The 21588-nt window shown below is 42.4% G+C and overlaps 1 protein-coding gene across 1 annotated transcript in view; it reads left to right on the forward strand.

Moving 5' to 3' along the window:
* LOC122795429 (glutaminyl-peptide cyclotransferase-like protein) overlaps positions 1-21588 on the forward strand; it is a 498301-nt gene that overhangs the window by 61071 nt on the left and 415642 nt on the right. The window contains exon 2 of the mRNA XM_044063688.1: positions 7535-7687. Coding sequence (XP_043919623.1) covers positions 7535-7687 — 153 coding nt within the window. The remainder of the gene's footprint in view (positions 1-7534; positions 7688-21588) is intronic.

A 21588-nucleotide genomic window follows, 5' to 3' on the forward strand; every position in this document is an offset into this window, starting at 1 on the left:
TAAAGCTTTCAAATATCCTTTCAAAGTTGCTCTTTCTACTTCTGCTCGAAATTGTAAATGAATCTTTTTTGTTTCCTTGTTGAATACTTTTATCACAAAGATTTCATAGGTTTCGGTCTTTCTTTTTTCCTTTTCTTCAAGAAAATCTTCCATTGAAAACATCTCAAATATAATGTCACAAAATGTCTTTGTTAATTGAGAATACACTTACCTTGTGCTTTTACACCCAAATTGTCCCACTCTTTCATACCTGTCCATTTCTTTGTCTTTTTTACTTTGACTCCTTACATGTACGTCTTGTTTTTTTTAATTTTTTTTCTGCCATCTTTTCTGCTACTTCACTCTTGCCTTTTACTTTCTCTGCATATGTTTTCTTTTCCATCTTGCTACTATTCTTCAGGATGTGATTTTCCAAAGTGATTCCCACTTACAACAATGAAGAGGAGGGGAAGTTCTCAGATTCCCTAGTGGAACTAACCTGGTCAACAAAAGATAAATAAATTCTGCTAGATCATCGATGGCTACATGCACCAAATGTCTGCTCATGTCACCCTTAGAGATCGCTTTGGTCACCTCTTCCCGTGTTTTATTCTGTGAAAGCCCAGAATCTTGTCTCACTAAAATCTGGTCTGTATTTTTCCCTTTACATGGACATTTAAAACACCTTTGTGATTGAGTCTCCAGTAATCAAGATCCTCATATCTTACACTATGCTGGGTCTGCTCTTCTTTGCTTCCTGCCTCATGCCACTGCCCATCCTATCTGTAACATTTCTGCTTCCAGCATTCTCCTTTTTAATATCTCTGGTTGCTTTCATCTCTTTAGTATGTATAAGCTGTTCCCTGTTTCTTCCATGTCCTTCATACAAGATCTCATCCACTGCTCTTTTTTGCTGTCTGCTTTTATCAGCTGTCTGAGTATCCCTTACTACCGACTTCCCTCCTGCTCATCTTCCTTTAGGCACATTTCCTGGTAGCTGTCAGTTCTTCCAGGAGAATTCCTGAACTTCAGACCTTTTCAGTTGCCATTTGACTGTCCATATCTAGTGTTTCAGAGAGACAGGGTCAGTCTCTGTACTAAGCCCTCCTTAATGCCACAAGAAGCTGTTAATTCTAACCATATTCAGTTTTATTGATCTTCTAATGTTTTTCTTGCAATACATTGACAAGAGTATCTTCCCCATTGTATGGGTGTGCAGTGTCAGTTGATATTCTTTGTGGAGAAAATGACAAATGTAGCCAATGGTTTGCTGCTACTCCTCCAGCATAAAGATTGGCTAGAAAGTTTCTGTTGGCCCAAAGCTTTCTGAGTGCATCCATTGTTGTAGTAATTAATCAAAGCCTCATCCTTCTGTTCTGCTGGAGCACTAGCTTCATTTACAACATTATTTTAAAAATGCAGCTTTGGAAGATATTTGTTCAGCAGCTCCTTAGTCTTCTCTCAAATACTATTGCAAATAATTAAATATATCAGCACAGGCAGAAAACCTTAGAAGGCATGCAGATAAGTATAAAAGAAAGGTATAAAATAAACTATGCATTGATGACCCAAAAATAATTTTTAGAAAATTGGGAGATTAAGTATAAAAGAATAGAAACATCACCTATAAAAGTAGAAGTAGGCATGTTTTGGACAACTGTTTATGAAGACCCATTGACCATAACAAGATGCAAATTGATAGAAAAATTGAGAGACAGTAATGAACTCTAATGTAGAGGATATTAAATAGGATGAAGTGACAGCCAAAGAAATAGACAAAATTAGGAAAAGCTGCTGACTAGAAAACCTCAGTCCCAAAGCGCGTAACATATGCCTAAAAGCTTTAACATATGTTCACAAAGATTTGCCCCTTGGTAAGAATTATGTGCTTATCCTGAACAGACACTAACCTGGTTAACAATGCTCCTCCTCAAATGTGAACCTGCAAACCATCTTAAAAACTATAGACCAATAACCTGTCTTCCAGCAGTATACAAACTATGTATTGGAATTGATGCAGACATCTTCTTTTGGCTTTTCCCAGTTAGGGGTCGCCACAGCGGATCACCTTGTCCGCACATTGATTGGCAGTGGAGTTTTACGGTGTTGAGTTGCCAGCCCGGCACCCAACCTTCCACAGAAGGCACACTCATGCACACCTAGGGCCATTATAGCAATAGAACAAAAGGGCAACATGTGAAAGTCATGTGGAACAAAGGATAGTTTGTTGCTAAATAAAGGCGTAATAGAGAATTTAAAAAACAGGCAAGAATTTAAGTATGGTATGGATAAAAAAAATTACCAACATCCCACATTAATTGATAAAGGAATGCTTACAGATGTAGAAAATGCACCCTACATTGATCAGTTACATTACAGTGACAATGAACTGGTGGCAGACCACTTTGCGGTTGAGTCATGATAAAGGAAAAATTATTATCCCAGGGATAAAGTTCAAAGGTGGATTTTCCGGGATAATTCTGTCACCATTGCTGTTTTGTCTTGCTTTAGCCTGTTAAGTTAACAGATTAGGCTATGGTTACAATTTGTTTCCCAGAAAACAGCCTCATTTAAAATTCCTTATCTACTCTTTGTAGATGCCTTACAATTGTATAGTTTATCGGATGAAGAGTTGAAAGCCAGCTGTAAATGATTACAACTCTCAGATGATATAAGAGTGACATTTGGTGTTTGTAAATGTGCAAAAGCAACATTCAAAACAGGAAAGCTGCAGCACCAAGAAAATAACTTAGGATAGGAATGTGATGTAAAGGAACTTCAGCAGGAGGGAATGTATATTTGTGGAAGAATTTAAGTATGGCATTGATTACAAAAAAAAATTGCCAGGATCCCACATAGAAAAAATGAAACTAAAGCTCAGTGTGGAATACTTCAGAAAACTAAAACGTATACTGAAAATTGCCTTGGCATCTAAGGATAAAGTCAAGCTGTAAATCAGTTTGCTCTTCCAGTTCCAATTCACAGTTTTGAAGTGATTGACTGGCCTACAAAGCATTTGCTCAGTTGAACATTAAAACAAGAAAAATGCTTCATTCTTTTCAAAATTATATAAAAATCACTGTATACAAAGTTTATATATTCCTCGCCCTGAAAGAGGTATCAAGAGGGAATAGAAATCAAACAGAAGTTGGTAGAAATCGGGTAATGGAATGTACCGAAGAAGAAAAAAATATATAAGGAAAAGGATCAGATGAGAAGGAAAGAAATTTGGAAAAGCCAGAAATATAGTGGCAAGTACAGGTATCTTCTGGAACAATCTCATGTTGACCAAGATTTGACACAGGAATTGTTAGAGAGATGAACTGAAACTAAAATATAATATGCTAATGATGGCAACACAATAAAGTGGAATGCCTACATTTTGGTTTACAGAATACATTGAAAAGGTGAGAAAATCAGACATGCAGATTTTGTTAAAAAAAAATGAGAGCTCTTATCGTTTCTGGGTACGATACAGTCATGGCTGAGAGTTGTATACTGAAAGGCCCAATGATTAGGCAAGACTGTTGCATTGGGGATTGTGCAAACACTGCAATATAGAAACAGGTAATAAGCATTGGAAACATGAACCAGAAAGCATTATAAAGAAAGATGTTTATATCACATGGGATCACCCATTGCCAACAATTCAAAAAATAGATGCAAGAAAACCAGATGTAGTAGTCCATGGAAAAAGCGAGAAGTAGCATTAATCACTGTAATCGCTAGGTGTAGCAATTTTAGCATCTTAAGACACCTAAAATACCAGGGTTTGCTGGCAGAAATGAAAGCAGTGTTGAAGAAAGTTGCCCACACAGTTAAACAGCAGTAGGAGCAATAGGTCTAAAAAAAAATATTTGCACTAGTATTTAGTAATGCTACCAGTAGATGTAATTGCATATGAATTACAAGAGGTGATAATTCTGGGCACATTCTGAACGCTGAGAAGAGCACTCTTGGCTAACATTGACTGAAGCAATGCTAATTTCATGATTATATGGGGTCTGTTCCTGTCATGTTATTTAACCCAAAATACTTGTAGAAATTAAATCGAGAGAAAATTAACTTGGAACTCTGTCTTGCTGCTGTACAAGATGAACCTCCTCTTACTTGCTGTGAAAGTTATGCATGCATAAAGATAGATTCAGAAGAGCAGGTCAGGCCTCTGTACAATGCCTTTCCACCTTTCACCACCTGTGATGCAGTATATTTTGAGCCTTTTTTTCTCAGATTATGTAAGCTTATGCAACTGGAGAAGGTATGGACTACTGTGCATTATGGCATAGGGGAGAGTTTTTGGCAGACTGGAAAGTTTTACCTGTTGAGCAGACCTAGCACCTGTTGGACCTTAGTTCTATTATAGAGGATGGACCTGCTGTTCCAGATCTGTTATAGAAAATACATAATTTATTTTTTTGAAACAAACAATTCAGATAATGCCATCTTCTCAGAAGACAAAAACTCGGGTGTCATCCGAAAATAGACTTGTTTCTCGCTGTGGGTCACTAGTAATAAATGGACTTGTTTCTTACTGTGTGTCACTAGTAAAAGACTGGCTTCCTCTGTTTTGGACTATCACTCTGAATTCTTTGATTCAAGACTGAGCTTTTCCTTTGATAACGTCCATCTAGTGGCACTTTCTACTTTTCATGTGAAGTTAAGTTCTGTTTGGCATTCTGAGTACGTAAGGCCTTTCTAAATGGCACGCATCTCCTCAGACCTCTTGTCAATTAATCTGCTCCTGTGGGGTTCATAAATTCACCTTGTGCACCTTTTTGAATCTTCAGCTTCAGCTCAGTTGAAGTGCATATCGTGGAAAGACTACCCTGCATTTGATCGATGCGTAATTAGTTGTATTTTTGTTCAAACAAGTAGGGTCAAACTTGACTCTATTTACCAATGTGCAATTTGAGGAGGATCACTGTGTGGATTAGAGCAGCTGTTTTGGGCAAAACTGAGTTTTTGTGCTGTTTTTTTTTTTTTATTATTTCAGATAACTTTTTGTGCGAGACCACTGTGTGCTTTCATGGAGCTCTTTCATACCTTTCAACTGTCCAGAATTTTGGAAAATGTCCATATTTTTAGCCAATTTTTGGCATGTTCCTCATAAAATTGGTGTTTTTCTGGAATATCTTTGAGGACTGGAGTATTTAAATAATGACACATCTTGTGTATGAGACCTCATATCCTTTAGAAAATGCACACTAATACAAAACCAAACCAGTTATTCTGCCAGCATTTTACATTTAAGAGTAATATTTAAATTTTCCCCCATTATTTATGGCTTTGTCCAAAATTCTTGGGTTAATAAGTTGAGAAGTATGGGCTGTTTTGGATGAGCATAGCTTTTGTGCTTTATTTGAGTGTATTTTCTTAAACCATGGGACCATTGCTTTTATGAAATCATTGTACCCTTTAATGATGAGCTTCTCCTTTCTGTACATCATTGTGGATTTATTGTGTTGGCATATATAAGTAAAGAGATTGTGAGGGGTGCAGAGGACAAACCCTTGCAGAAATGTTAATTAAAATGTGTCGGTGGATTTTCAAGGATGTGAGGTTGTGATTAGAAGTAATTGACAAGTGGTTTCTCATATTGTAGTATGTTTTGAATCCTAGAGTAAGCATTTTTGGAAGATTCATTTCTAATGATTGCATCTGCCAGTAGACTTTGCGATGAAGTTGAGCTCTGTATATGGTATTTCACAGGTTGGTTTCAGAAGCAACCGCTTATCCCTCTTTCATGCCTACATTGGCCATAGAGACAAATTTAAACCATTCAATTCACTTCCCAGACTATTTTAGTCATGGATAATGTCTGCTGCATTGTGCAGACATGAACTGGCAAATAAAATCTTTTACAATGAAAGACAGAGACTTTCCATAGAAAATTACCTTTTTAAAGAAAAGGCTTGGGCAGAGAATAGTTATTTATCAGAGTCATAGTCTTAGAATGGTTGTCTTCTTGCATGCAGCTTTTCATAATAAACATGATAAACCTCTCTCTACAGGATGCAAGTCCCATTTACTACATATACAACTCCATTTAGGAATTTCTGCATATACAGTTTTCCTCAGGAGTGAAGTTTTGTATGATATTTGTACAGCAGCTACTTAATCATCCCTCTGAACATGTGCAGGACCCAGTAAGCTGGGTGTGATATCCAGACTGTGTCTTTCTTTGGGGCCACTGTTTTCCAGGGAATATTCTCACAGGGATGTCCTTTCGGGAGGATTTTCCTGGGATTCTGGCCTGTTTTGGAGGATGGACCTACCATGCTGAAGAACGAGAGCGCGATACGGTGCCATGGTACATTATGCAGTAAGTAGAGGGTAAAAGCAGACTGGGAAAGCTTTATCTGCCAAGGGGTCCCAACAGCTGTGGCATTAGACTTGTTTTACAGAGACTAGAGTTGTTATTGCAGATTTATCAGTGGGGTAAGTACATAACTTTCGTTTTGTAAGTGTATTATTTGACAACATAACATAACATAACTTAGGCTTTGTGGTTTGGTTTTCATGTATTTTATGTCCATATCTGACGAACTGCAAGAGTTTACACTAGCAAGGACTTGTTTCCACCTGTCTTCACTCTTGTTTAAGTGGCACCTCCACCGATTTCATGATTTGCTGAATACTCTTCCTATTGACATTTGCACTTGTACATTTCAGGTTAATAGTGTAAGACCCACCTGGTTTCTCCGGAATTTGCTCATCTCTATATTAAATCTATTATTGTTTGATTTGCTACAGGATGCTGAGTAGTCATACAATTTCTTCTAAATTGAAAACTTTTATTTATGCAGTATTTTTAAATTAGTTTTTTTGTGGAAATAACCAACAGTATTTTTAAAATGCATTTAATATAGCCTGCACTGCAAACTCGTTTACTCTTTAATTGCATAATATGAAACTACATTCCTTGCCCTTCACATTCTGGTGGGTACTTTCAGTTGGTTTGAGCCAGAACACTGAACTAATTCTAGGTAGATAATAGTTGCACAGGTATCATTGTAACTCACTGTATTGTGAGTTATCAAGGTATTTAACAAAAACTGTTGACTTAAACTTGGCACTTTAGGCCAACCAGTTCTACGGTTGTATGCCTTAATGAGACTAGCAAACAGTACTTAAGGACAAAGTACAAATAATTCAGTCATTCTGTTACAGGAATGAACACTTGGAAATGGGAAACAGGCAGCTTTCACAAATGTAATTTGTTACAGTATCCATCAACCCACGCAAAGTAACAGCTAATCTGATGCAAAGACACTTCCTTTGTATATATTGCTACTCTGTCCTATTTGTACATGTGTGCTTTAGTAATAGGTAGGTAATGCTGCCTGTGGACTCTTGCACATAGTCTGCTTATTTTGAAGTCTTGACTCAAGCAAAGATGACCTGTCATTTTCATGTGCAGAAAGGGAAACTTATGGAAGATTTGTGTTATCAACATACAGCTACTACAGGAAAATACCCTCTCAAGTCTGTGTGTCACTGTACTGCTTGACTGTAGTGAAGTTGTACAAGATTAATACTGTAATTGTCTTTTAAGTTTCAGCTGATTCATAAGCCAAAGTCTTTGCAGATCAGTGAAGTAAAATATCTGACATCACTGGTGGATCTTCAGCGGCTGTGGACCACGTTTCTCAAACCTATGTTAATTGAGAGATATGCAGGTACCCTTGGCAACAAACAAGTACGCCAGGTGAGTACAATTTTGTTTAATTTCAGGGGTTCAGCTTTTCAAAAGAGGTGACTTGTGACATGCACAGAGTTAGGATTGTGTATATATAGAGAGCAAAATGAAATGGTGGAACGAATATTTACAATGAAGAAGCAAGCTATTGTATAGCCAGTAAAAATAGTTCATCTTTTACATATTTGTGAATGCCAGAAATCTTGTTACTGATAGTTACGTTTTGCAAGTAGCTTTCCAAAAGGTTCACAAAGTGAGTAAGCCTTTAATTTAAAGGTAAGAATGCGCAAGCATTTGGATATTGTTTCAGACTCGTACTGTGGAACAAGGTACACAATTATTCTTTATTTATTTATTTATATATTTTTTTTGGTAACTCAGACCAGCTTCACAGCTAGGTTCCTAATCGGCACTCCCAGTGATGCTGACCTGTTGATCACAGTAGCATCTTCAGGTTTCTGTAGGTATGAAGAACCTTGTGGTGTTTTGTGCTGCTTTCCAGCACCATTTTCAGATACTTGGCTCCTTCTGAACAGGAAGTTGTAGTGGTTTGGTCTCTTGACATACTAAGCGGTGGTGGTTTTACTCGCTCTTCATTGCAATGGTTTTATTATGCATCAACATTTTCGGGATAGTTGTACTGTACATGCTGTGTATTGTCATCTTTTTTTCTGTTACTTGCCTCTTAACTTGGTAAATCATGTGCTACATCCCTCCCCATTGTTAACCTTCATTTTTAACCTTGCAACTTAATTTCTTTGTCATCTCATTCATTTAATCTTTTCTCTTGCAGCTAGTTCAGTGGTACAGAATAATGGATCCCCAACAATGGCCCTTTTGGATTGTAAATCAGGGTGCCGATGAATCATCTGAGGGGGGGGGGTTGGGTGAGTGGTTGTGAAGTCAGCTGTTCCATTGTGGGATTGGTGCTACCCATTCTTTTACTAACACCTTGTGGAAACCTGGTAGTGGAGCATTAGGGGATCGGCTGCCAAACTATCCTGTTGCACTACAGATGCGATTCAGTATGCATCTGGAAACATTCACACAGTTTCATTCAGCATTTTTATTGAATTATCACTTAAAACATAGACAAACATATATTTGAACAGGTTCACATTTACAACACACACCATCAGTCTAACGGTACATAAATGGTTTCATTCATACCTTCCCTTAAAACCCACTCCTCCAAAGCAATATTTTGCACACATTGTTCCCACAATTTCCATTTTTTTCTATGTAGTTTGCTCTTGCTGTTTTCTAAAAATCCTACTTTCTTGTTCATTTATCTGTTACAATATTCACTACTTCAAATACAGTTGGGTTAGACTTTGATTTCCATTTTTTAGTGATTGCTTTTTTGTCAGCCACCAGAATTAAACTTAACAAGGCCTTACTATATGTAGGCAGTTCAAATCCTTTATCCTGGTTACAAAAAAATAATAATTTTCTTAGTTGTACCCATATGCTAACCCAACATTTCTGACAGTACTCTGTAGTGAATTTTTAAAGTCTGCCGATCCTCTGCTCCGACTCTGCCATCTTCTATAGCTCGAGAGCTGTTTACTGACTCGAGGCTACCCCTTATCCCATGATGCCTAGCGGTAGCTACCCAGATCTCGTTTGCCGCTTCAGCTGCGAGGTGTCATTTTTCTGCCTCAGGCTCGTATAAAGTTTTTTCGTATAACTTTCTTACTCTAGAATTATATTTTTTTCAGTGTTTTATTGTTAACGTTTAGTCTTGTTTTTTGTGATAGCTACTGTTTTAATTGTAGTATCCCTTCCTTGTAGAACTCATTTAACTTGGAGAGTTCTCCCCTGCCCTTCCCCCCCATCCTCTTTTTGTCAGGTTAGCCATTTAGGTTAGAGGCTTTCCTGCTACCTTTCTTTCATAGGCTAGCCGTTTAAGTTAGTCTTTCCTTTAAAAAAAAAAAATCCTTTAGCTGTAGTCTTGTAGTACAGTGTGTTTTTTTTTTTTTTTTGTGAAAACTGTAATTTGCTTTGGTATCTGTTGTGGTATTTGTTGTTTCCTTCTTTCAGGATGTCAAAGGAATCCAAAGTGTCTGGGTTCAAGAAATGTGACTCATGCTGTCAGAAAATGTCTCTGACAGATGGGCACACTTCTTGCGTCTATTGTTTAAGCACTGTGTACCTGCAGGACTCTTGTTCTATCTGCCTTGCATTTAGTCCAAGAGTCCTGCAGGAGCGTAAGAATAAGCTTATTCTTAGGGGTCTTTTAAAGCCCCAGGATTCACCGGCCAAGACCTCTCAGCCTGTGAAATCCCCTAAATCTACCAAGCCATCGGCTCCAAGTTCGGAGCCGTCCTCTGTTGAGACTCTACCTTCTACTTCGGTTCCAGCTGGCACCGATAAGACTATCTCCCCGTCAGCTCCATCAGAAACTTCGGAGCCTTCACGGAGCCACAAGAGGCTGAGATCCCCTTCATTGCAATCTGTACATTCGGCGGCTCTGTCTCCCTTGCTTCAGAGCAAGCGCAGTCACAGATCCTCTCACTCCTCTTGATCCTCTAGGCTGTCAAGATTACGATGTGGAGAGAGTGGTCAGTAGGTTGCTAAAGTCACAGGCACTTGCCAAGATGTTGTCCAGCCCTCCTCAACAGGTGTCGGCTCCATCCACTTCTGTCGATGTTCCTCCTCCGACTCCAATGAGTTCGGAGCCGGAGTTTGTTGGGGTTCGGGTAGTGGAACCGTCGGCTCTGATAACTCTTATCTCCTTCGGTTCTGTCAGCTCCGATCCCCTCTGTGGTGCCATCCATTGAGGGATCTGGGTGCCAGGGCTCACTTGTCGATTGCGAGGGTGCGAGTGGCATTGGACCCTTGTCCGACCCCGTTCTCCCTCTCGGAGCTTCGGCGCAGGTGAGCTCGGCTCCTACATCAACCTTGGAGCGGTCTCCCTTGATGCGGAGAAAGATTCAGATTTCCTCGAAACCGGAGCTTTCTCTGCATCGTGGCAGGGATGCCTTTGATGTCATGAGTGTGCTGGCCACAGAGTCAGCTCCACAATCGGCCCCACCGGCTCTGTCCCCTGTAGTGCCTGTGCCAACCTCTGCTGCTCCTCCAGACCTCAAGCGTAGGGAACTGGCGCTCCAGGGCACCCCATTGGATGTTTCCTCTTCTTACAAGGGGGCTCCTCTGAATGATCAGGGGAGGCCTCGTAAGAAGTGCAAGAGGAAGCACATTGACTCCCCTGAGTCTGTCCCCGAGATCCCCCTCTGAAGATGTTTCCTTCTTGGGCATCCTAGAAATGCTTAAGCAGAGGGGGAACTGGAATCCCCTAGCCCCCTACAGAGGATGAGTCTGTGTGTTTCTGAATGTGTTCGGTTCCCGACCTTCCACTTCCTGGGTTTCTCCGCCTTTCGATCCACTTATGGCAGTGGTGGCTCTAAAGGCTTGGTCAGCTCTGGATACAGTGGAACCAACTCCGAGGAGACCTGGCAAATTCATCACAACACCCCAGGATAAGCAGTTCCTTACCAAAGGTGTTCCTGTTGATGCCATGGTGGTAAAAGAGTTAGCGGAGACCTCTTCGTCTGTCCATCCTCCTAACAAGGAGTCTATGACCATGGACAGATAGGGAAGCGAATGTTTGCTTCAGCAACCTTTTCTATGAGGTCACTGAACTACTTGTGTCATTTTACCCGACTTCAGAGGAATCTCCTTAAAAAGCTCGGAGATGCCCTTCAAGATCCATCAGCTGAGGGGGCTCAAGCTGAAGTAGCTTGTCAGCTGGCGATGCTTAATTCTGTAGTTAATTCCTCCATAAGGCTCATTGCCTATGCAGCCGATGGTGCGAGTAGAGTCACAGGTACATGTGTGGCCCTTAGGAGGCATGCATGGATGCAGCTGTGTAATTTTGCGGAACCCTTTCGCGTGTCGTTCACCAACACCCCCTTTGATGGTTCCTTTCTTTTTGGACCACAGGTGAAAGACACTTTGACTAGTTGTGAGCAAGAAGGCAAGACTCTCTCTGCCGTGGGAGTCCGTTTTTCCACTTCTAGACCGTACCCCAAAGGTCAGAAGAGTGGCAAAATGTGGTTCCGAAAATCCCAGGGAGCTTTGCCTGACATGCATAGCTTTTTTTTTTTTTTCTTTCCTCCAGGGGCAGAGGGGGAAACAATAACAAACGCCGCCCTCATGGCAGAGGGGGTCCGCAGAACCGGGGCAACAGAGAATCTTTCTCTGATAAGCCCTTTTAGCATCCCTGAAGGGTTGCCTGGCTGCTCACCTCTGGAGGCAGTCGGGGGAAGACTTACACTGTATCCAAAAGCTTGGCAAGATTTAACGCAAGACAACTGGGTATGGTCCATTATATCTGGAGGTTACAAAATTCCCTTCTGTCAACCCTCCTTACTGTCAAGGAAATCCCTTCCAGGTGTTCCACCCAATCTGAAGGACCAAGCAGTAATAGAAGTTTCAAAACTGCTAGAAAAAAACGTCATCCAGGAAATCCTGGCAGACCAGCACGGATCCGGCACTTCCTCAAGGTTCTTTTTGGTACCAAAAAAGACGGGGGACTGGAGACAGATTCTGGATCTCAGCAGACTAAACAGGTCTGTACAAAGAACAAAGTTTCGGATGGTCACGCTACAGTCCATTCTACCCTTTCTGGGACAGGACAATTGGATGTGCTCTATAGATCTTCAGGATGCATACTACCATATCAAGATGGACAGGCACTCCAGGAGATTTCTTCACTTCTGGCTGGGAGCCAGTCATTACCATTTCAGAGCTCTGCCCTTTGATCTCAGCACAGCCCCCAGGGTGTTCACTAAATGTATGGCAGTGGTCACGGCTCACCTGAGACGTCGAGGATTCCAGGTGTTTGCATATCTAGACGACTGACTCCTCACTGCTACTACCAGGCATCAACTTCAAGCCAGTGATTACACAATTAAAATCTACTCCCGGTTAGGCATTACAATAAACTTCGAAAAATCTGCCTTGTTGCCCTGTCAATTGATCATCTACATAAGTGCAAACTTAGACACAAGGAACATGTCCACAAGGCTACCGCCAGAAAGGGTGTCTACAGTTCGTCAGCAAGTACAAATTCTGATGCAGAGCAAAAGAATCCAAGTCAGGTTCGTCCTTCAAACACTGGGTTCCATGGCAGCAGCCTTTCTTCTAATCCCACTGGCCCACTTTCACATGAGGATCCTTCAGTGGCTTCTGTTCACACAGTGGTCTTTCCAACAGCTGCCCATGTCTCACATGATATTGATTACAGAAGCATGCAAAAGGCACCTTTCCTGGTGGATGGTCTCCCCACTAGTGACTCAGGGCAGACCCTTCATTCAGCCTCTCCGGTAGCCACAGTGACCACAGACTCCTCCCTGATGGGGGGGGGGGCATTTTCAGGGTAGGACAGTCCAATGCACTTGGCAGCCTCACAAGTACCATCTGCACGTAAACGTTCTAGAAATGAGAGCCGTGCTCCTAGCGTTGCAAGCCCTTCAGGACTCTCTTCCTTCTGGGACCATTGCAATTCAAACAGACATGTCAGTGGTGTGGTACATCAGCAAGCAGGGCGGAACCAGGTCCTACCCCCTGTGTCGAGAAGCACTCAGACTGTGGCAGTGGGCGATTTCTTCCCAACGTTTTCTGATTGCGACACACATCCCTGGGAGGTCCAACGTCATAGCAGACAGGCTCAGCAGGGCTATCCTCATTCCTCACGAGTGGTCTCTGAATCTAGAAGTTGAGGATCTTCTCTTCTGCAAATGGGGACAGCCTTGTTGCGATCTTTTTGCCACCCCCTTCAACAGCAAATGCAGCAACTACTACTCCCTTCTTCGCTTCCAGGTCACTCTCCCAGAGATGCTGTAGTCCACGATTGGCCTCAGGGACTTTATGCCTTTCCTCCGTTTCCCCCGATTCCAAAACTCGTACAGAAAGCAATATTGTTGGGTTGCAAAATGATCCTCATTGCCCCCTACTGGCCTCGACAGATATAGTTCCCGCTCCTGCACCATTACCTTCTCGATCAGCCTTGGACTCTTGAATCCGATTTCAGACCTACTGATTCATCATTCGGGTGGGTTGCATCAATCCCTCCAAACTCTCCAGCTCACAGCTTGGTTGCTCCACTTCCAACCATAGCCAGGCTTCCCAGCATTTCCCCAGCTGTACATGAGGTTGTCTCCTCTCAAGTCCACAACCAGAAAAACTTATGCTAGTAAATGGATACATTTTTCTTGTTTGGCAGAGGCTAGGAACGCAGATCCCTTTTCAGCCCCAGTCCACGAAATTCTGGAATTCCTAGCACAACTTTTTCATTCCAGGTCCACTTCTGCTGCATTCAGGGTTCAATTAACGGCCATTTCTAACTTTCATATTGGGTTTTCAAATTCAAACATTGTCTCCTAAGCTCTGTAAAGCTTTTTTGAGAGGGACCACTCTCCTTGGGCCTCCAGTGAGAGATCCCCCTCCTCCTTGGGACCTTAATTTGGTACTAACTTCCTTAGCTCTGCCCCCTTTTGAACCAGCAGCATCCTGCTCCATTAAGTTCCTATCTTGGAAGACACTCTTTATGGTAGCTATTACTTCAGCCAGACACGTCTCTGAACTTCAGTCACTATGTGTTCGTCCTCCATACTTGGATTTGCATAAGGACAGGGTTGCTCTGAGGACTAATCCTTAGTGTCTTCTGAAAGTCTGCTCAGAAAATAATTTAAGAAAATAATTTAAACCAATCTATAGACCTTGCTGTGTTTTTCCCTAACCACACCAACAAGGCAGAGTACAAATTACACCAATTTGGACGTTCGTAGACAATTGCGTTTTTACCTGCACAGGACTAAGGAAATGAGGAAGTCGGTTCAACTATTCCTTTCCAATGCTGTAGGCATACAAGGTCTCCCATTTTCCAAGGTGACCTTATCCAGGTGGTTGTCTCGCACTATTACTTTCATTTATCAATTAAGGAACAAAGAGTTACCTATCAAACGGAAAGGTCCTTCTACTAGGGCCTTGGCCACCTCTGTAGCCTTCCAGTCTAGGTTGCCCATGGATTCTATCTGTGCAGCTGCTACGTGGGCAAATCCTCATACCTTTATTTCTCATTACAAGCTAGATATGGTCTCCAGGAGCAGAGCTGACTTTGGTTCCACTGTTCTGAAGAGTCTGTTTCAATGAGCCGCCCAGGACTGTAGGTGCTAGGGATGCTGTCCCTACCAGCAAGAACGAAGGTGAGATAGACAACTTAACATAAAGAAGTTATGTACCTACCATAACGTTCCATGTTTGTCGTTTTCATCTCGCCTTCTTTCTTGTGTCCCACCCTCCATCCCCCTGTCCTATTGGACTGAGAGGAGTTCTGGTTTTCACTGGCTGAGTGTTCCCTGGTTTGTTTCCTCTATTGACTTAGGTTGAGAATACCTGTCGTACTCTCTATTTGTTTGGACAGGTTTATTCTCTGGCCATGTCTGGGGTTTAGCTATTTCAAACGAGATCTGTGTATCTATCGCTAGGCATCATGGTGCAAGGGGTAGCCACGAGCCAGTAAACTGCTCTTGAGCTATAGAAGATGGCCGGGCTCCGATCCCCAACCAGGGAGATGAAGACAGCTAACATGGAACGTTATGGTAGGTACATAACTTCTTTTTCTAGGTTTATTTAAAAACCATGGTAGAGCAGATCTTTCACTGAAGATTCCCCTATTTCTTTCTTTCTGTACTCTTAATATCAATCCCTTATAGGTAAGGCAGTCTCTAGCCTGCAGTCCAAATGTCTTATTAGTTTCTTCCCATTCTGTTACCTTTTCCTCTCTAGTTATTTGTTCCCAATACCTTGGTTCCTTTGCCAGTTTTCCCCAGTAAATTCTAGGTCCCCTCTTGCCTGTTCTCTTTTTCCCTTTAATTGCAGTCATTGCCATTGGCACCTTTTTTCACTCTCATGTTGGCTTAGTTCTTAGAATACTTTCTGCTCCCTTTTGAATATGATATTCTGTATGGCTGCTATTGTTCTTCTTAAGGATGTGCATCCAAAATCCCACTCTCTCCTTATTTCTTGAATTTCCCCTCTGCTTTATCATCCCTTTCCACTTTTAATTATTGTTTCTGCTCATGTTATGCATATAACACTTAACTGTGTATCCCTGAAGTATCTGTTCATATCTGGTAATCCTAAATCACCTTCTGTTGGAAGGATCAACTTAATCCACTTGACACTTGCTCTCGTCCCCTCCTAGATAATGTCATTCAACTCTTTATTAATTAATTTCCACAACTTCTCCTGTGGTTGATAAAAATTTGCCTGACCTGTATATAAAACTAAAGGAACTAAACCATTTTCACTACTTGCTTCGTGCTAACCATATCCACAGACGAGCTTCCAGTTTCTCAGTTTTTGTGCGATCTTTTGTTTAGTCTCTCTCTACACATGCTTATCTGCCATAACAGACTCCCTTTTAACCCATACACGCAAATACTTCATTTTATTGTGTCCCCATAAATGTGGGTATTGCTGAACTAATTCATGCGTGGGTGCTTAGTTTACAGCTGTAACCTTTGTTTTGTCTTCATTATTTTTATATTCCCAAAAACACTTGACTGCCTCAGAATGTCCCACTGAGATGTCATTTTCTGTTTTTATCACCTACAAAATAATGCTATTTGGAAATAAAACCAACATTTTGCCATACTAATTGTATCATTGAATTTGAGTCCCTTATTTTCAAAATATAATGTAGATAACAAAGGGGAAAGAGTGCACCCTTGCCTGGTTCCTCTGTTCAAAGACAGCTTAACAGAGAGTATCTTTAAATAGGAAGATTAACACCTTCAGATTCCTCACTGATGGGTTCAGTTCAGAGTCCTTGGAACCGAGTCGGCCTAATACCAAGCTCGTATACACCAAAACCTCTTGAGCTAAGTTGCTACCCACAATGCCCTTCTCTGTTACCTCAGATCTCGTTTGCCACACAGCCATATAGCAGCGTTTCACCGAGCTGTCCAGCTGAGTGTTGTATTTTTTTCACAATTTACTGTATTTTGTAAGTTTTTTCCTAAATACTCATCTATATCTTATCTTAACTAGCTCTACCCACAGGCAGCCTCTTTTACTGTTAGTAAACGCCCTTCTTTACCCTTGTTGTATTCTTAATACCATTATTGGTATTTTTCTCTTCCTTCCTTTCTCTAACCTTTTTTGGATTGTTGAATTGATATGCTTAGTATGTCGGAAAAGAAAGGGACTTCGGCGTTTAAGCATTGCACTTCCTGCAATGGTAAACTCCCCAGTAGCGACCTGCATGATGTTTGTGTATATGGTCTGAGGGTTTCCCACTTATCTGTGAAACCTCCCTGTTAGATTTGTGTCCCATTCAGTCATTGAATGCTGAATGAAAGGAAAAATAAACGTATTTTGAAAGGCCTGCTTTCTTCTCCCTTTTCTGAGGCTCTTTCTGCATCTTAGGTTTCAACCCCTCCATAGAAGGACAAAAAACATCCTCATTCTGACCCCTCTTCGCCGGCTGGTGATAAGGGCAAGCCTCATAAGCATAAGGCCCACAAGTCTTCCACTGAGTACAAGGTCGCCTCCTTGGCTCTGACCACCTCTGTAACTAATTATGCTCCAGTGGTCTCTGCAGATATCGCAATGATTTCCACATCGGCGCTGCCCTTGGCACCGACTTCTAAAGTTCCAAGTGTGATTTCAGCTCCAGCCTTATTGCCTGCTATTACCTCGGCACCGACATCATCCATCTCCGTTCCAACCATTTATTTTGAGCTGATAATGATTTCCACTCCTGCTATTCCCTCCGCTCCGAATCCTGTCTCTGCATCGATAGTCCCCCTTTTGCCTGTTTCGAAACTGGAATCCTCTGTGCTGACTTTTCCTACACAGTGGACTCAGTACTCCCCATCTTTGGATCTGTTTTCAGGACAAGCCTTTAGCCCCTTTTTTGACCGACCTGACTCCCCCTCAGGAGTGTCGGTAAGGTCCACCTTGAGTCTATCTGAATTGGATGTGGTGCACCTGTTTGATCAGCTGCTGTAAGCCAGAGGGATTACAAATTTTCCTAAAACCCATCGCACTCCAGGTTTTGGGTCCATTGCCCCCATGATTCCTATGTGTTCTCCTCCCTAGAACCCTTCGGTTCTGTGGCCCATAGCTCTGATGTCTTTGGGGGGAATCCTCTCCTCGGCGTCGACAGTGACCTTTCCTGAGGCCTCTTTGGATTTAGGTTACTTTGGAACTATCCCTTCCTCAATCTCAGGCTTGGGGGTGTAACCCCCGGCTCCAGGTACGGTTCCAGTTGTTTAATCGGTTCCGTCTTCTGATCCGGGGGCGACACCCACCACGGTTTTGCTTGAGGCTCCGTCCCCGGGAGCGGGGTGTGACCCCGGTCCCGAGATGGTCTTCTTCGATTCCAGACTCCCATTCCTGTCTGGGCGCGCCTGCCTTCCAGGTGATGGACAGGATGCTTGCTTCAGGAAGTGCTCCTCGTATGTCGGACCTTCCCCCTGTTCCTTCTGAGCTGCAGCTATCACAGGCCACCTCCCCAGAACACAGTGCAAGCCTCAGGAAACCCCTGTACAGGGTAACATCCTTTCTGAGTCTTCTTTAGACGCTCCCACTGAAGAACCACCTCAGAAACAGATGTGTAAAAGGAAACACATGGACTTACCGGAAGATGCAGGCTACGATGATGGGGAAGACTCCCTACGGTCACCTGCTGATGTCTCCTTTGGAGATATCCTGGAAATTCTGTAGCGGACGGGTGACTGGAAGCCCTCCAACCCTTCCTCGGAGGAATCCGTATTCCTGCAGGCCTTCGCTCTCAGTCCTCTACTTTTTGGGTGACACCCCCCCCCCTTACTGATTTGTTAGTCCAGCTCATCATGCGGCGGGCGTGGAAGAACCCTGATACTGTTGAGGCCATTCCCCGGAGACCAGACAAGATACTTTCCCCTCCAAGGGAACAGCCCCATTGATGTTCTAAGTGTTTCACTGTTGCAGTCTTCACATTTGGGTTATCTGCTTGGAGTAGCCCTCAGTCGGCCTGATTATCAAAGTCTTGAGTCCTGCGTCGATTGTGGTCTCATCTTCCGTAACGTCAGGTAGTCAGGGGTATAAAGCATGCAGCCGATGCCATTACATCAGTCTTTCTTGCCGTGCGGTGCCCGAAGCAGAAGCAGTTCGCAAGTGCCGGTCGGCCGACTCCTGAAATTTTTGCTCTAGAGTTTCAGAACCGAAGTTTTCAACTAAAGTTAAGTACCCCATTGGGGAAACTTTTTCTTGCTCTAAACCGATGTCAGTAAAAGTCAATAATTGTATTTCTTGTGAAAAGCAAATACCTCATAAAGATTTTCATTCTACTGTATTCCTTGCCTAGGCCCTGACCACGACGTACCTCGCTGTTTGTTTTGTGCCTTATTTAAACCATGAACTATTCGTCGTTGGTACATTTTCGCTTCTAAATATTTTGGTACTCTCCTCAATTATCCAGATGTGTCTTCGGTAAGCCACCAGACTACTGACATTCCGGGAAAAAAAATGCAAAGATAAAGACAGAGACAGGCCGCCTAGGTCCAAAGCTGCCGACGACGCTTCTCCTAAGCTAGTCGCCAGTTTGCCAGTACTCAGTAAGGCAATTTCACAGCCCCTGATACCCGCTACTTCTGATTCGCAGGCCTCTACTGAGACCCTTTCGGAGTCTGGTATGCCTTTGAGGTGCTTAACTTGTGGAACCTGCGGATGTTTCTACCTTGGATGGGTCTGGAGCCGGCTTCTGAGGGTGTATTCAGGCCTACTGACTTGCATATTAAACAGACACCATCTTTTTGTAGGCCTCAAACTCAAACCATGCCCAGTAAACCGATGCCCAGACTGCATGGTCAGGCGTCTATGCCTAAAAAAACAAATGTTAAGAATGGCTGAAGACCTTATTACTTTAATCAGGGGAAGCCAACCTTCCCCCTCTGAGACCTAGTTGTAAATTTGCTTATGATACTTCTGACCAGGATTCTGAAATTTCTGTCTCCTCTGATGATCAGGATTTACCCTTAACTACCTATGAGAATTCTGATGCAGGACTCTATTTCCTCTGCTTCTCCCCCAGAGGATTTTTCTTTTGGTTAAACCTTGCATACTCTTAGGGAGCATTTTCACTGGGAAAGCCAGGATTATTCTAATTCTAAAAAGAGGCTTAGAGATTTCTTACTCTTGCCCCAACACAGGCCTTTAGCTATCCCTCCTATGCTGGACATAGTTGACTATGCCTTTTCGTAATCTAGCTTGGCCCCTGACTCTTGACCTCCTTCTCCCAGAAAACCTGATAGATATTACAGGGTTCCTGATTCTCACAAGTCCCTTTTTAAAAATCCTACTGTGGATCCTGAGACCATTTCACAGGGACCCAAGGGCAATAAGGCTACTACTGCCAAAAATCCTACCCCCTCTGAGATTCCAGGGCCCTGGATAGATGGAGTAAGAAGGTATACACCTCTCAACCTTGGTCATCAGGGCCTTAAATTGCCAGTTTCATATGTTAAAGTATCAGCAGCATATTATTGGATTACTTAAACAGAAAATGATGTTGATTCCTGATAGTGCTGAAAATAAGGATTTACAGGATTTAATGCATTCTGCTGAACAGGTTGGAAAATGTACTTTGCAATGTGGTTTTGATTCACTTGAGGCATCTTGCAGGGCTGCTGTCACCGGGTCTGTACTTAGAAGGCATGCGTGGCTTAAGGAGCAATCTTTGCCAGATCATGTTAAAACTAAATTGCTGGATGCTCCCTTAAATCAGTACCACCTGTTTGGTGACAAAGCAGAAGCAGTTCTTAAAAGGATGGAGGAAAAAGCTAAATCTATGCAAACTGTTAAAGGTTTCTTAAAAGTGCATCTCCTAGATTTAGTAGGCATAGGCCCTCAAAAAATTGGTCCTTTCCTGCCTCTTCCAGGCCTTCTCAGTTCAAACCCACAACCAGCAGAACACCCAGGCTTCAGCCCCAGGGTGCGCACAGGACTAAGCAGTGAGGGGGACTCGCACTTCAAATCAGGGAATAGTAAGACTCCTCCCTATGGTATGCTGTCTCAATGACTTTACTTTAAAGCTTCAAAGCACTTCTCAGCTGACTGCTCCTTTAGGGGGGAAAGATTGCTCTTCAAGTAAAAAACTGGGAACTCATTACCCAGGACAAATGGGTTTTAAACATAGTTTCCCAAGGATACAGATTTGACTTCCACACATTACCAACCCCAAACGGTTTGCCAGATCTACCACCATATCAGTGGGCAGAGGCTCAAAAGCAAGTACTCTCTCAAGATTAAAGGCTATTCAGACTGTACCAGAAGAGGAGAAGGGACAAGGTTTCTACTCAAGACTCTTCCTGGTACCCAGAAAAGACAACTCATGGCGTCCTATCCTGGACCTGTCTATCCTAAACACCTTTTTGGTGATGAAAAAATTCAAGATGCTAACTCTTCACCAGTTGCTTCCCATGATAGGCAAAGATGCCTAGTTGGCAACACTGGATTTAAAGGAAGCCTACCTGCACATCCAATCAGGGAGTCTTGCAGAAAATAACTACGTTTCAAAGTAGGCTGCATGCGTTATCGGTTCTTTGCACTGCCCTTTGGCTTATCTACTGCGCCCAGGGTATTCACAAAGTGCCTAGCTCCAATCATTGCATTTTTCAGGAAAAGAAATATTCATATATACCCATACCTGGACGATTGTCTAATTCAGGCAGAAAGCCAGGACATACTTCTGAATCATCTGGCATTTGTACAGAAGGTGTTAACTTGTCTGGGGTACACCATAAATGAAAAGAAATCACATCTGGTACCCTGTCAACAACTTATATTCCTGGGAGCAAGCTTGAACACAACTTCCCAGATGACTTTCCTCACGCCAGAGAAACAAATTCATTTGA

This window comes from Protopterus annectens, chromosome 1.part0, assembly GCF_019279795.1.
Source record: "Protopterus annectens isolate FY-2018-M chromosome 1.part0, PAN1.0, whole genome shotgun sequence".
Classification (NCBI taxonomy): domain Eukaryota; kingdom Metazoa; phylum Chordata; order Ceratodontiformes; family Protopteridae; genus Protopterus; species Protopterus annectens.